Consider the following 16,954-nt stretch of genomic DNA (forward strand, 5'->3'; position numbering starts at 1 on the left):
TATGCCGTGTGAAAAACCGTGTTTTTCCTTATTCTGGCCGAAAATCACCGGAGAAAAACAACGTGACCCGGAAATGATTTTTTTTTTTTACATCCGGCTCCGGGTGAGTGTGACGTAAGTGGAAAACGAAAGTGTTGATGAGAAATTCACAGCCGTGCGATCACAGATTAAACAATGAAAATTCAAAACAACGCATCAATGCGTTCTTTGGAATCCTGGCACTCAAGCGATGGATTTGAAAGAACGCATCGATGCGATCTTGGCACTGTATGTGTTAACTCATTCAGTGTCATTGACGTGTTTGACGTGTTTTTTCCTAAAGGCCCGGGGTGCCAATGACTTGTTTGACGTGTTTTAGATATTTTAATATATATATATATATATATATATATATATATATATATATATATATTATTTTTACACAGAACCAGGAGATAACGTGATCCGAAGATTTACTGCTCCATTCACTTCCTGGTTAAAGTATTTGGGAAATATTCTGTATCTCGGCTCCTGTGTTTTACTATGTATTTTTGGCGAGACATGCTATTTTCAATGGCGTATAACAAGCAAACAGGATGTCGTAATGTGAATATTCTGTGACTACTTGAAAAGGTAAGAAAATCGCTGGCAATATGGGCATTATTTTTTTGTTTACTTGGCACTGAATGAGTTAAGTTGCTTGACTGAATATTTAGCTAATTGAATATTATAAATGTTATCAGACACCCCCCCCTCCTATGTAAGTCCATTCATTTTCAAACTCCATGTTAGACTCAATGAAAACACCCGTCCAAGGGTCTGGTAACTGATATTGTCCTTCTAATGAATGGGGAGATTTTTTTATTGTTATTATATTATGTTAATATTTTCTGTAATGTAGTGTTGCATCCCTGTTAGTCTATGCAAGAAATCCATAAAGTCCAAGCATGAAATGATTAATTGAAAGAATGAAGGTCTCCCCATTCATTAGAAGGACAATATCAGCTGATAGGATGGTTTAGAATGTGAGAAAAGCCGTTACAATCTTCATTCAAGTGCATCTGAAATCAAAGCAAAAACAAAGGCAACTTTTGTTTTGCCACTTGGAATCAAGGCTTCAGGCAATTTGGGAGCTAATTGCCGTCTCCCACTGTGGAAAGTCTGCTTACATCTAATGGTACGAAAACACAAATCACTTAATGGCATGTTCAAAAGCTGTAGGCATAGACTATATTCACACGGCGGCCATTTTGGAATTAAACATTGAAAATGTCACCCCGTTGCTGTGGCAACTGGGGTGGTATTTCATTGACTTAATGGCAATATGGCCGCCGTGTGAATATGGTCTATGGATGGAACATTGTGTTCAATTTCCAGTGGATACATCTATACATGATCAACAGGTCTTTCTCCTCGGAGCGCAACACAAAACCGGCACAGTACCTCTTCCCAGCTTCAAACATCACAGAAATAACTTGATGGCCTTTACTGTGCTGTTTTCAAGCTCGCAACACTCGGTGATGCAACGCGTTGAAGGCTTGTGGGATCGGCTATTTTCGGTGACGGACTCCGGCACAAAACAAAGTATAAATCTTAACTCATTCAGTGCCAAAAATATTTCTGGCTATATCACCCCTGTGCCAAGGCCAAAAATACATTGTAAAAAAAAAGTGCTTAGGAGCCGAGATACAGCCTTTTTCAGTAAAAAGTTAAACAAGAAGTGAATGGAGCAGCAAATCTTCAAATCATCATATCTTGGGTTCTGAACCTTTTTTTTCAAAAAAAAAAAAAAAAAAAAAAAAAAAGATGTTTTTTTGAGTTTTTTTTTTTTTTTTATGACGTCTCAGACGTCATTGGCACTCTGGGCTTATGAAAAACGTGACGTCTGCGACGTCATTGGCACTCAATGAGTTAAGACGCAGTGTGCATGTTTAATGATTTTAGTTGTTGTCCCCCTTCCCCTTAACCCATTTAGACCTGGAAAGTATAATGTAATTTTTAGATTTCTTTGGGCTTTTAACTCTTTCATTGCCACACTTATTTCAGACTGTGTCGTCCCAGTGCCACGAAAAAGGTGCATTTTTCCTCCATTTCCTCCGTTTGTTTTTTAACATTGAAGTGAATGGAGCAGCAATTTTTTGGATAGCGTTATCTCCTAGTTCCTTTGAGATAAACAAAAAAAAACAAGACAAAAAATAAATAAAAAATATTACCAAAAAATATATATATATATATATATATATTTTAAATAATTTCGTAATTTCCGTCCGTGGCCATGATAGCCATAGAGCCATCGGACGGGAATTCCCGTTTTTGGCAATAAAAGAGTTAAAAGCACAGCACCGAGTGCCGCACTACGAGCTTGTAGATCTGCTATTTTTTATATATATTTTTTCAAAGCAAACATTTTGTAACTCAAATCTTTGCTTCTGGGGATTCTACAAATGTCTTCTAAATCCTAACAGTTTTTAAAAAAACGTACGTTTCTATATCAAACTTTTTTATTTCAAGGACCCCCAAAAGTATATGTATTTGGCCGCGTACCCCATATAAAAATATTTTGTAATCGGGACCCCCAGAAGCAAAGATTTGAGTAAAAAATAGAGCTTGTAGATCTGCTATTTTTGAATAGCCCAAAGACTTCTAAAATGACAAGAGATGCGTTCCCGATCTTAATGGGTTAAGGGGAAACAGAGATATTCTAGTGCGTCACCAACCAAGCCCCTAAATACGGCTTCATCACAGCACCTCGCGGTCCAACGGTGACATCATCACCTCGCTCATTAGGTCCGCGCGGCCCTATAACGCTCCGTCCGAGTTGGAACGCGACGGCTGCCCCGAAAACAAAGGAACGAGGTGTGACACTGGACTGAATTGTGCTCCAGGAGTGTCCAGAGGATCTTTAACCCATTAAGACCGGACGGGGAAGAGCATCAGTGTGTCATTTTTTTGATTTCTTTGGGCTATTCAAAAATAGCAGATCTACAAGCTCATAGCGCGCTGCGAGCTTGTAGATCTGCTATTTTTGAAAAATCGTGAAAATGTGTGCAAATCTTTGAATATAATTTTTTTTAAGCGAACATTTGTGACTCAAATATTTGCTTCTGGGGGATTCTACAAATGTCTTCTAAATCCTAACATTTTTTTTGAAAAAACGTATGTCGCTATAATCAGTTGTTCACAAACTTTTTCATGTCAAGGACCCGCAAAATGATATGTATTTGGCCGCGGACCCCTCCATCTCAAAATATCTCGTTCCAGGGACCCCCACCAGAGGCAAAGATTTGAGTTAAAATATATATATATAAGATTTGCACCAATGTTTACGATTTTTCAAAAAAATAGCAGATCTACAAGCTCATAGCGCGGCACTCGGTGCCGCGCTATGAGCTTGTATATCTGCTATTTTTTTTATAGCCCAAAGAAATCTATAACATGACACAGATGCGTTCCCGGTCTTAAAGGGTTAAAGAGCCCTGAGTAACCGATGAGCTAAATTCTAACAGCGCCTCAATGTATTTCTTTCCACATCATAAATTTCACATCTTGGAGCGGCCCAGGCTAATTAGGGGGGAGTGTTTTTTTTTTTCCCCCATGGAAGCAGCTGGTGACACGGCACGATGTGAAGCGGAAAGGCTGCTGAGGACGGGGCGTGTGTGTACTGACTGCACTGCGCACGAGGGCTCAGTCAGTGCTGACAGTGCTGGCCGACAGGCTCGTTGTTTGTGTGCGCGTGTGAGATCATCAAACCTGATGCATGCTTATAGTTGGGAGCGCCGGTATCGCGCACCAAAAATAGCAGATCTACAATCGCGACGCGGTCTGAGCTTGACGATTGGCTATGTTCGGTGTATGACTGGATGCCAGAGAGACAGAGAGAGACAGAGAGAGACAGAGACAGAGACAGAGACAGAGACAGACACAGACAGAGACAGACAAACAGAGAGAGAGAGAGAGAGACAGACAGACAGATAGAGACAGACAGAGAGAGAGACAGAGAGAGAGACAGACAGACAGACAGAGACAGAGGGGTAACAAGAGGGAGAGAGATAAGACGGACACAAAAGAAAAGCCAGCCAGATGGCATGCAGGTAGGCAGGCAAACAAACAGTCAGTCAGACCTCTTCACACTTCTCTTCATTTTTCCAGATTTTTCCCTGTAAAGTATTCCCCCCTCCCATTGTCGTGCCTGATTTGCCTGGTGTGAAAAGAGGCCAATTCGCACCTGACACCATTTCACACTTGGCAAATCCTCCCCTTTGTCCGTGACAATGCTTGGACAATCCACTGATGTTCCACCGAAGTGCCAATAGCAAGCTCTTTGAAACTTTGGAATGCCACATCATGTATTGTTATTCAAATATTTGTTATTGAATTTTTCAAAAAGTTATACACATACAAACAAACAAACAAAAAACACAGACACTAGTACTCGATACAAGATGAAACGGGTACACATGCCATCCAATTACTGATCGAACAAAAAAGGAAATACATTGGCATAGAAAGCGGCATTTATGCCACATCTGTATTGTTTATGTATGTTTGCAAGCTAGTAGCACGGACAGAGATAAATAGACGGAGCAGAAATGCATCAAAGTGCATTTTTGGATTTGTATACTCATATTAACACTCTGGTTTTTGCAGTGTACCAAGTGTTGACACATAATGGCAAGGGGCCTCACTGGCCACGAGGCCGGTACTTTTCAAGGGTGTCATTAAAGCACATTATGGGAACATCCAAAAGGGCAAATATCACGCAACGAAAACGTATAAACACACCACAACGTTAGTAATGTGCTATTAAGTGGCATCATAACCTATCGATTCAATGCAATTCATTCAAGTGCTGCCAAGCAGCAGCAGTTTCCATGCACTAAACGCTGTTTAGATGTCAAAAGAGAGAGAGAGAGAGAGAGAGAGAGAGAGAGAGAGAGAGAGGGGGACAGACCGACCGGTGGTTTGGCAGTGCCGTGTGAAAGGAATTGAGAACAAGTGAGATTTGTGCAGCCATCAACAATCTGGTTGCATATCATTGCTGTGAGGCAGAAACTTTGTATATCCATGTTTAAACTTTTATTTTTGTACATTAATGCTCTACTTCATCGTACAAGCGTGTTGTACAAAAGTAGTGAAAGTAGGTGATCTACAACCTCACAACATGCTGCATCGCAATGCGTTGTAGATCTGCTATTTTAGCCATTTTTGGAAATCTTTGAAAGTGAAAGTGGTTAATTATGTCTATGGGTTTTTTAATACATATTTTATCAAGGAAAAGTATTAACAAGTTTGTGACGTAAATAGTAACTACATTGGATCCACTGGAACACAGTTTTTTTCCCCTCCATTTTCCTGAAAAGTAACGGTATTGGAAATGGTTGGACATGGTTTCCACCCAATAGCGACGATATGTGTGTGTGTGTGTGTGTGTGTGTGTGTGTGTGTGTGTGTGTGTGTGTGTGTGTGTGTGTGTGTGTGTGTGTGTGTGTGTGTGTGTGTGTGTGTGTGTGTGTGTGTGTGTGTGTGTGTGCAGTGACACCAAAATAAAACCATAACCCAGTCATAATCCTGCAAAAACCCTGATAATGATTTTTGGCCAGGGCCAATAATATCTCACATAAATCACTAGCTTAGGTGCGAGACGTGACGTCTCGGCATAATTAACACACATCCCAATAAAGAGCTAATGGGAGAGAATTACAGCACCAGGCATGCCCTGCAGCTCTCGTTGTCTAAGTCGGGCTGACAGCAGACATTCAGTTAACTTGCTGTTTCGTTACGCAACCCTCCAAAATCTATCGAGTGCCTCGTGCAGCTCGCTGTGCACTTGGCCGGCGTGATTCTGTTTAGCTGGCATGGCGAAGGCGATGCCACTCAATACGAGGTTGGGGACTTTTGGAGTCGATCGCCAGCGAGGGGGGGACAAGATGTCACGTAATCTGTCAAAACGCGCTTCTGTTTTGATCACAAAGTTTTCTGCATGTGTGGATAAAATGGCCTGCCAATTAACCGACATCTCCTCGACGCAAGTCTTGATGGATTACCTTGATTAGCACAGATTTCAAGAAAAGAGAAATCTAAACTGTGTCGTTGCCTTTCTAGTACCGAGCCTTCACACACAACAGATGACAGATGTCTGAACGCTTTCATAAATCCTATTGCAAAGCCATAACACGGCACACAGGGCTCTTAGCGTGCTTTCCTCTTGCCTTTTGGGGCGGGTGTAATCATCCACATCTGGAGGAATACAATCAACAAAACAGCCCTAATGTACGCATATTCCCTTCCCCTGGTTTCTCCCTCCGGGCTAATTTATACTTCATCGCACGACGAACGCGAATAGCAAAGTATAAATGAACCGTTACTCTCTCTCTCCTCTTGTCACATGATGATGGCCAATCACTGACTGCCGATCAAAAATGCACAAAAGATGCCGATCAAAATGCACAAAAGACGAAGATGTAGATATGTTTCATTGTTCTATGTTCATTTTTCAGGGAGATTGGACAAACCCCCCCTCATCCTTTGTTCGTTTGTTTTCTTTCAGGCTGTAGGAACGCTGTGAAGCCACTTATTAAGTTACTTGTGGGATTTTCGGGGCACACATCTGCAGACACAGTACAGTACAGTACAGTACTGTCAGGGCTGGGTCCATATTGACAAAATCAAGATAATGTGACAATATTTTGGGGGTGACTTTTAGTGCCTTCAGAAGAATTTATACGCAAAGGACATTATGTGAAACGATCTTGAGAGATGTGAATACAGTATGATGAACAGGCAGGCGTTGGTTGTTCATTTCACTCAGCTAGAACAGTTAGATCAATGAATATTTTTTTTTTATCACTTTGCTGTAATGAAACCCTCGAAAAGACAATATTAAGCTAAATCACAACATCACGATAACCAAAATCCCAGATGGTATCCAGTCTCATTTCACACCGATACATCCCTCAACTCTAGACACTGTATGTACAGTATTTACCACTACCAGTATACCATTTATTTGTTGGGCTATTGTATTAAGTTGACACTGACATGTCTGATATCTGCTGATAAATCTCTCACCTGTACGTGAGACTATACGCACAACAGACTATGTTTCTATATCTGTTGATTTTTATTAGTTTCATTGTTTTGTATGTATACAAACAGTATCCGTTACGATATCTGCTGCTATTTTAACTGCCCCATTCCATTTATTTCAACCATCCACTTCATGTATACGTATTTTTACTCTGCTAAAATTTGACATATCTGACCTGTTCTCCTTGTTCTCTTTCCATCTGAAAACTGTAAATGACGGGAGCTTGTACGACAAAGAGTTTCCCCCACTTTCTTACGCCTGCAAACCAAACGTGATGATGATGAGTCAAAGTTGTTCTGCTGACCTGTGTTTGAGCAGCAAAGCCCTTAGAACGCTGGGCCGATCCTCGGCTCGGATCTGGTCCGAAATGATCATGGTCTCCACCACCAGGTGGGCGATGCCGGGCAGTGTGTTTTGCTCCAGGTCCAGCAGTATGGCACCTATAGGGGGAAGGGGGGTAGAGGAAGAGAACAGAACGTTGATCCAAGGTTGAAGATAGGATTACATTGTCCAAAGAGGAGCTGAGACATATAGTGTGCGGAGATCCGTTAAGAAATGCAATTTCTTTGGGTTGCCTTCTCATTGTTTACTGTCCCAGAACCGCATAAAACAAGGTTTTGGCGCATCTTTGTCGAGATGAATTTTCCAACAGCCGATGAATGGCATTTGAAGTGGTTTTTGAGATGGGTGTTTTCGTCTGTTTCATGGTTTCTTCTGAGGTGACACTATAAATCCCACGTGTTTAAAAAAAAAACGTTTCCCCCATCTTACTTACACAATCTGTATTTGTTCTTCCTTTCTTCTTCCTGCATTTTCTTGTTGTTTGTCTACACAATGTCCAAACTAGGACTATAGCATGACACGCTATACATGCCTGTGTGGTGTAAAGTAACTAAGTACATGTACTAAAGTACTGTACTTAAGTAAAAATTGTGGGTATTTTTACTTTACAGTATTTCCAATTTGAAGTACTTTTACTTCTACTCCACTACATCTCAGAGGCAAATATTGTACTTTTACTCCACTATAATTACATGAAAACTTTAGTTTCTACTTACTTTGTAGATTTAGATTATTATTACAAAACACACATTAACCACTTCAGCCCTATATATATATTTCGGCCATTTGAAAATAGCCGATCTACAAGCTCACAATGCGTCGCGATGCGAGGCATTGTGAGCTTGTAGATCGGCTATTTTCTAAAGATTTTTCATACATTTTGAATTAGTGAAATGGGACATTCTTCACAATGACTTTCAACACCTTTGTACTTTTACTCAAGTGTACATTTTGAATACAGGACTTCTATACTTGTAAGTACTTCTACATTGCAGTATTGATACTTTTACTTAAAGTAAAACATGTGAGTATACTTTTTCCACCACTGAGGGTTGGTTTACCGTGCGTGATGGTGCGGCGGAGCTCCAGCAGGCTGCGGAAAGACAGCGAGGCCACGTGAGGCTTCCCCCAGCGCTCCGTCTCCTCGTCCACGTCCTCCTCAAACTTGATCCAGCGAGCCCTCTCCTTCCAACGCATCTCATGGTCCTTCTCCACGATCAGCTCATTCAGCTCCACAAACACCTAGGGAGGAGAAGGAGAAGCCACTTTACTTTATTGTAGGCAGTGGTGGAAAACAGTGCTCAATTTCTTTACTTGAGTAAAAGTATCAGTATTGCAATGTAGAAATACTCTTTTACAAGTAAAAGTCCGGAACACAAAATGTACTTGAGTAAAGGCACAAAAGTATTGGTATCAAAATGTACTTGAGTAAAGGCACAAAAGTATTGGTATCAAAATGTATTGGTACCAAAAGTAGAAAGTTCTCATTATGCAGAATATCCCATTTCACAAATTTTCGTGAATCTTTTGAAAATAGCTGATCTACAAGCTCACAATGCATCGCAATGCGACGCATTGTGAGCTTGTAGATCTGCTATTTTCAAATGGCCGAAATGATTATAGGGTTGAAGTGGTTAATGTATGTTTTGTAATAATAATCAAAATCTACAAAGTAACTAGTAATTAAAGTTGTCAAATAATTGTAGTGGAGTAAAAGTACAATATTTGCCTCTGAGATGTAGTGGAGTAGAAGTAAAAGTACTAACATTTGGAAATACTCAAGTAAGCAAAAATACCTCAAAATTGTACTTCAAGTACAGTACTTGAGTAAATTTAGGCATTACAAAAGATACCCAGCATGCTTTGAGTCGCGTAAATGCCATCTCTTTTTTATGTTGCTTTTTTGTCGGCCTTTATTAATCGCGTGGGGGAAATTCAGTGCTTCACCCAGCAGATGGCTGCTGAGATGGTCATGGTGATCGCTCAGAGGGGAGATGTTAAGGAGTTCAGTGTGTAGCTCAGGGACACTTTGACATGTAGATATGGGCGGGTTGGGAGTTTAATACATCACCCTATTTCATCCCTCCTCAAGCTAGATTTCATCAGTTTGGCTGAAGCACAATGTGTGTGTGTGTGTGTGTGTGTGTGTGTGTGTGTGTGTGTGTGTGTGTGTGTGTGTGTGTGTGTGTGGGTGGGGGCTGGGTTGTTTAGTTGGATGTGGGTTTTTCCCCCAAAACATTACATCTTATCAACAAACCAGGGACATATCTCAAGGTCAACGTATAAATAGGATAAATCAGTGGTTGGGATAAACATTCCATCATGTTTCAAAACAAACACAATTCAGCCTGGATTCTGAGTGATAAATAGATCAGCTACTTATGGTGTGCGACACGGCATGCAACCACGTATAAATAAGGCATAATTGGGGCCGTGTCAGTCACTATAGGACTGTTGTTACCGCTAACCTCGTGAGTTTTTTTATCCGCCGCCCTCTTCTTCTTCTTCAGGCTCGACAGAGGTGTGGAGTTCTTCCGGGACAGTTGGCATCGCGACGACTTCTTCACCAGGTGGCGCCTCACCCCGGGGTTGTCCTCGAACCTGTGACCTAAACAGAACCACCACCCAGCTATTAAAACACATCAGAAAGCGAAACGTCAGATGCTCACAGGTCTCGTGCCGTTCTGCTACAAACACGCTCATTACGAACGGACCAAATGAAGTGAGGTTTCAGACACGGTTCTCTCTGATTATTTGGACTCGCCACTGGCTGAAATTCTGCAGCATGACCACAAGAATTCATGAGGCTTTTGCTAGCGTTTCCAGGTGCTATTTTGAAAATAACAGCCTGACATAAGATTGTACTTTGAAGATTTGGGAAGCGAACATTTTTCACAGATCATTTCTGAGGCTACTTTGGGAGGGAAAAAAATATCATAAATCTGATTTAGATGTCTGTTTAACACATTCAATCCGGGAACGCATCTCTGTCATTTTTAGATTGCTTTGGCTATTCAATTTTTTTAATTGAAAAATCATGAAAAAATCTAAATATATATTTTTTCAAACATTTTAAACATGTTTAACTCAAATCTTTGCTTCTGGGGGATTCAACAAATGTCTTCTAAATCGAATTTTTGGGAAAAAACGTATGAGGTTGCAGTGGTTCTCAAAACTTTTTTCATGTCAAGGAACCCAAAAATGATATGTATTTGGCCGCGGACCCCCCATCTCAAAATATTTTGTTCCAGGGACCCCCAGAAGCAAAAGATAATGAGTAAAAAATGTTTGCTTTAAAAAATATATATATTCAATGATTTGCACAAATCTTCACGATTTTTCAAAAATAGCAGATCTACAAGCTCATAAGCGCCGCGCTATGAGCTTGTAGATCTGCTGTTTTTGAATAGCCAAAGAAATCTTAGAATGACACAGAGATGCGTTCCCGGTCTTAAAGGGTTAAGTTTCCACTTGACATTTAAGATGAACATCCGATAATGGCAGGCCCAAAGCTACATGGGTGAGCGAGAATGTGTGTCCGCCATGGGATACAGACATGGGTCATTATTTAGAGGGGGAGGCGGTTTTCGCCGGCAGACGTTTTAGCGAGTTCAAAAGGCGTAATTCAATTTGCAAGCTCTGCAGCCCGCAAACCATATCTTATTGAATTTAGGATAATGACGAGGTATTGCCGTAAAAAGGAAGGACCTGGCTATGATTTTCTGTGTGAATTGAGAGAGAGAGAGAGAGAGAGAGAGAGAGAGAGCAGGGTGCATGGGCACAGTTTTATAAGGACAACGCATTGGGAGACCTGGGAGGTCCACCCATGTGGAAGAGTTTTGCGAGAATGCCAGGGGGAATCTTGCAATTCATTATATGGATATTTTACATCATGCATCGTTGGTTTTATGGGGCTTGTAAGGCTTGTGAGGTATGCTATTGTGTCAAAGAAATTAAATGGATACCATAAGCCATAGAAAACCTATGTCCTTTAAGTTAAATAAACAAACATGACTACAATTGTCACACTATAGGAAAAACTGAGTTAAATGACATGAAGGTGGCGGTTTTTCCTCAGAACCTTTGGATTTTCTGCCAAAAACCAACTCTGTGCACACACGTGCATGCACATCGTCAGAAACCTTGTATGTCCAAAACTGTTTGGCCATTTCCAATGGCTCAATATGTATCAGTTTGACTTTTAAAAAAATCTCAAAATAGTAGATTTACAAGCTCACATGATGTCACATCTTGACACAATTCATTTACAAAAAGAAAAAACATTAAAAAATGGAAATCTGGAGATTTCCATTTTTGTGTGTAATTATGTGCTCACATGGCACTATGCGAGTCTCTTGTTGACTCAGTGCATGTTTGTCTTTGTTGGGGGTTGTAATGTATGCAGTACATTACATCACATGACAGTCATTTAGCAGACGCTTTTATCCAAAGCGACTTACAATAAGTGCATTCAACATACACTGTAGGTAGGGAACAAAACTACTAATCACCAGAAGTCTTATTCCCTTCTAAAACAAGCAAGAGAATGCACTCAAAAGTAATCTTGAATGCTTCAAATGAAGGAGCATCATGTGTAAGTTTTACCACAACAATGAAATTGGGGACAAACTGAAAAAAGTAAAAAAAATAGATTAAAAAAAAGACACATTGGTGGCATCATGCCTTCATGAATCGGGGGTGGTTCGGGGGTGGGGGGGGGGGGGTGGAGACGACGACAAAGGAGCTAAGTGAAGGCTGACAAAGTCACATAGGAGGCTGTTGTTCACAAATTAGAATTAACTTAAGTCGTCCATCCTCTTCTGCTTGGCTCCAGCTGACGGTGGTGAGCCAGTCTCTCATACCACGGGGCATACAGAGTTCGCTCTGTCTGCATGTGAGGTCAGACTTAATTTTGTTCCTCCGATCCTTGTGCACTCGAGCTTGAACCTGTCTCTGACCTGGCTGTGCTCTGGTGCCCATGAGAAAGGGTCCGTTTCAAAACGTCTTAGTGTGAAGGGAAGGACAACGATACCCAAAAACAAGAATTCACCCCTGTTGCTCCCCATGTCCTTGGACATTTTGAGTTGAAATTCCTGAAGATTAAGTAGTGCCCTATCCCAAAGCTACAAACAAGAGAATTAAGTGTCTGATATCAGGAGACAAATCAAATGTGTAATCCACCAACCTCAACAAGGCAAATTCCTGGTTGTGAAAACATATTGATAACACAATTATGAAGCTATAATTCAGGAACATTCCTCTTAATTTGTTGAAGTATTTGATACAGGTCCATTACCGAAAGTTCATGTTTAATATTCACATTAAAGTGCATTCCATCTTAACGCAATGCATAAGCCACTTCTCCAGTTCTAATCACGGTTTAAATGACTACAATTCATTCAATTAATACAAAATTAAATGACTCATACAGATTCTGTCAAAAAGCACAGAGTAGCAATAATAGAGTAAAAGCAGTAGCTTTCCGTCTCTGCACTTTCACAGGTCTGGTATTTCTCTCGGGGATGCATTTGTATTGAACTGGAAAAGGGAAGCCTTTGGCTGTACTCCGCTCTGAGACTTTAGCTAGAGCAACTCGCTGCCCGAGCCAACGCTCCTGATTGTCCTCCTGGGTCAGTGATAACGCACATGTGCTTTAGATTAGATCTATTACAGAAAGAACCGACATGCGAGGCTATTACAGCGTGAGCTGACATCCCGTTATTGCCTGATCCACGTGTACAGTGGAATTATCCATTTAAGCCCTAATTTATATTTCATCGTAGTACGGCGGTGCCGCGGGGGTGGGGGGGGGAATAGACGATCGCCAAGTCCACGACAGATGGCAACGCGTTGTGAGCTTGTACAGTAAATTGGCTTTTTCAAATATTTTTTCTCTGCATGAAGTCTTTAGGAGTGTGTGTTTGTCTGTGTCAGGAGCTAATCTCGCACCGATCAGCGCCAAGCTTCTTATGCACACTGCCAATATGCCACAGAAGTACCTCCGCAATTGTTTATTCACATAATGTTTTATACTTTTTTGAAACATTTACATTTCCTTTCATAATTCATTTACTGTATTGCTGATTCTGTCCAGCTTGCAACTGAGAACCTGCAGCTCTCATTTAATGCACTCCAAGATTCACTCAGAAACTTGAACTAAATGCAGGCAAAACTAAATTCATGCTATTTTCTAGGGCCAGGGAAATTGATTGTAACAACTTATACATTATTGCTACCTCAAATGGATCCATCATAGAAAGGGTTGCTGAATACAAGTACCTTGGAATATGGATTGATGACAACTTCACTTTTAAATGCCACATATTGTAGACAATCTGGCCTGTAAACTAAGGCAAAATATGGGTTTCTTTTACAGAAACAGAGCTAGTTTCCCAATGGCACGTAGGAAAAGGGTTATTGAAGCATTCTTCCTTTCCGTGTCGGACTATGGAGATGTCATTTATGGCAATGCTGCTCCTTCTGTCCTCAAGCCCTTGGATACAGTTTATCATTCTGCTTTGCGTTTTATATCTGGTGAACATTATAGGACTCATCACTGCATCCTGTATGTTAGAGTGGGTTGGCCTTCCTTGGCCGACAGGAGAAACAAACACTGGTACCTGTTCATTTTTAACCCACTAAGACCTGAAGCCGATTCTAAAAATGTTTTCTAAATCCAAACAGTTTTTTGAAAAAAATTATAAGAGCACTTTTTTTTAACTATGTATTTTTCAATGTTATTATGTTATTTTCAAAAGGCAGACAATTAATGTCAACAAGGTCCAATGACCTCGTTGACCCTCAGTGATTAGCACCCATCAGGGGATCGATTATACTGGAGATAAATATTCTGGGACTACTTGAAAAAGGTATAAGAAAATTGAAACATTTCTGGCACAGTTCGCAATTATTTTTTTATTTCATTGGCACTGAATGAGTTAAAGGGTTAAGGCAATTGATGGGACTTTACCATTATATATCAAATCCCTGCTGGATTGGAATCCTGTAACACATAGGACACGCTCCAGTGATTGGCTCACGCTAAAAGGTCCCCAGAGTAAGGACTGAACAGGGGAAAACAGCTTTTTGTTTTAGTTTGTTTTCACCTGGAATGACCTACAGCTTAAGTTTAAAATCTGTTCTCCCATAACAAACGCTCAATTTAAATCCTTGATTGCAGGCCTAACCACAAGGGTCTGCAATTGCTTTTAAATTGCTTTTGAATTTGTGTTGTATCACACGATAGGGAAAAGGTTGTTTTATTTGGTTCTGTTTTGTCTTGTTTTTGATATGAATAATTGATGTGAACATGAAAATGTAGTTGCACTGTGATGCATCTCGACGACACTGCAAACGAGGTCAACCTCAATGTATTTCGAGAATAAATAAAAGGTATGAATGACTGACATCACAGGCTGGTCGCATGAAGTCTGAGATTCACATGAACCCACACCATTTCCATTATGGAACCATGAGATTGTATTTGATTTTCCCCCCGCCTATAATTATGGTCAAATATGGACACCAGGTGGAAAGTGGTTAGATAACTGTAATGAGGGCGCTTGAGGTAGTCCAGGGGAAAAGTATCTGCCCACCACCGCAGAGTGTAGGTGTTTGATTCCACCACAGTGAATTCAGCTCGCGGAGCCGTCCGTGATACAGACGCTTCGGCAATATAGACTCAATATGAACACAATAGGCTCTATGCACAGCAGCCATATTGTGAAGAAATTCACAGGTGTTGCCAATGATACTAATGAAGGCTCTGTTCCATTCTGGTCAAACAGAGAGAGTGAGGGTGCTGATATTGTGCATGTTGGCTCACTGGAAACACTCGGCTACACCAGTGGGTCTAAAATAGGGGTTCAGGGACCCTCATGGTTCCTTGAGGGGGTTCAAGGACCCCTTACGGGTGTGTAACTCTGAGAGTGTAGCAAATGGAACCAAATGGACCCTTACGGGTCCATTTGGTTCCATTTGTACACTCTCAGAGTTATGGTGGTCGTGGAAATTAAAAAAGTCTGAGAACCACTGTGCTACTCTAAATGGAACAGAGCCTTCATTAGTATCATTGGTAACACCTGTGAAGGAAGTGATACTATTGCTGCTGTGCATAGAGCCTAGAAGACAGTCCTACAGGAGGGCAATGGCCTACAACGGGGTTGTAGGCGGGCTCCCGCGGTTGGCTCGCTCCCCGACGGGGCTCGGTCGGGATTGCTTGGATCGTTTTCGCCCTACAATTGTTCTCCCCAATCTGCCTGTGAGGGGGGTGGGGACTTTACACCTTATTGGGGAGCGGGGTGTACAACTTTCAGACTATCCCCACCCCCCCCCCCCCCTCCCTCCCTCCCTCCCTGCTGCAGGGGGGGGGCGAGACGGGGAGACCGGCTCCACCACGGCATCCATCTTTGTTTACATGGAGTGGACATGTCACTTTGTCATTAATTGTAATTAATTATAGGGCTCAGCAACCCAATAATGATGGTCTATTGGTGCTGTTTAGGCCCAAATAACATGTCGATTTTATGTTTTATATGTTTTAATTACATTTGGCCTGGATTTGTTTATATCTGGACTACTCTCACTGCCTGAGGACATCATTGCAGCAGAGCATACAGGTAAAGTGCCTAATGATTAATATGGCATAATCACTGAACAGTATTAGACCAAAGAAAGACTCGTCATATTATATTATTTAATTGTTATATTATTTGAAATAGATTTAGCTTAGTTCATGTAGCAGGACCTACCATGCTAATGACTATGCTAACGTCATAATAACAGGGGTTTTCAGGCTGAGTGGGGCATGAATAACATAATCACTGATCACTGTTATGCTCCAATTAGACCCGACGTTATATTTCATATTATTCTAAATATATTTAACTTATGTATTATGTAGCCGTTCAAGGAAGAACCATGCTAACGATGCTAGAGCTAGCGTGTTAGCAATAGCATCACCATAGAGGTTTACTACAGGCTGAGTGGGGCATGAATAACATATTCACTGATCACTATATATGCTCATTAGATCCTGAGAAAGACTAGATTTTATATTTCATTAAGATTAAGATTTGTATGGTTACATTTGATGTAAAAACTATGTTGCTGTTGTTGTTGTTGTTGTTAGTCATCCCCTGTAATGTATTACACTAGGGCAGGGGTCTTCAACAGGGGGTCCTCAGAGTTACTTCAGGGGGGCCGCCAATGTTAGTGTTTTTTTTTTACATTAACCACTTGAATCCTAGAATTCCTTTTCTGAGGGGAACATTAGCCAAAAATAGCCGATCTACAAGCTCATGTTGTGAGCTTGTAGATCGGCTATTTTTGGCAAAGAGGTTTGGTGTAGAGGGGAAAGTATTGATGGTTTAAGTGGTCTGAAAATTCACATTAACATGAATCCAACACTGATGATATTGCTGTCAAGTCTATGAAGCTATCTATGAAATCTATGAAAAAGTTTAATCTGAGACACAATTGTATACAATATGTAGTGGGGGTCCCTGCTTCATCTCTCTCCACACGTTTGATATTCAGGACAGTTCT

At 41.0% G+C, this 16,954-nt stretch overlaps 1 protein-coding gene across 1 annotated transcript in view; it reads right to left on the reverse strand.

Moving 5' to 3' along the window:
• The window catches only part of slc4a3 (solute carrier family 4 member 3), an 88,866-nt gene that overhangs the window by 23,207 nt on the left and 48,705 nt on the right, over positions 1 to 16,954 (reverse strand). The window contains exons 6-8 of the mRNA XM_080456783.1: positions 9,877 to 10,016; positions 8,470 to 8,650; positions 7,371 to 7,506 (exon numbers count right to left, since the gene is read on the reverse strand). Coding sequence (XP_080312909.1) covers positions 7,371 to 7,506; positions 8,470 to 8,650; positions 9,877 to 10,016 — 457 coding nt within the window. The remainder of the gene's footprint in view (positions 1 to 7,370; positions 7,507 to 8,469; positions 8,651 to 9,876; positions 10,017 to 16,954) is intronic.

Source organism: Gymnoscopelus braueri (assembly GCF_963280865.1).
Source record: "Gymnoscopelus braueri genome assembly, chromosome: 18".
NCBI lineage: Eukaryota > Metazoa > Chordata > Actinopteri > Myctophiformes > Myctophidae > Gymnoscopelus > Gymnoscopelus braueri.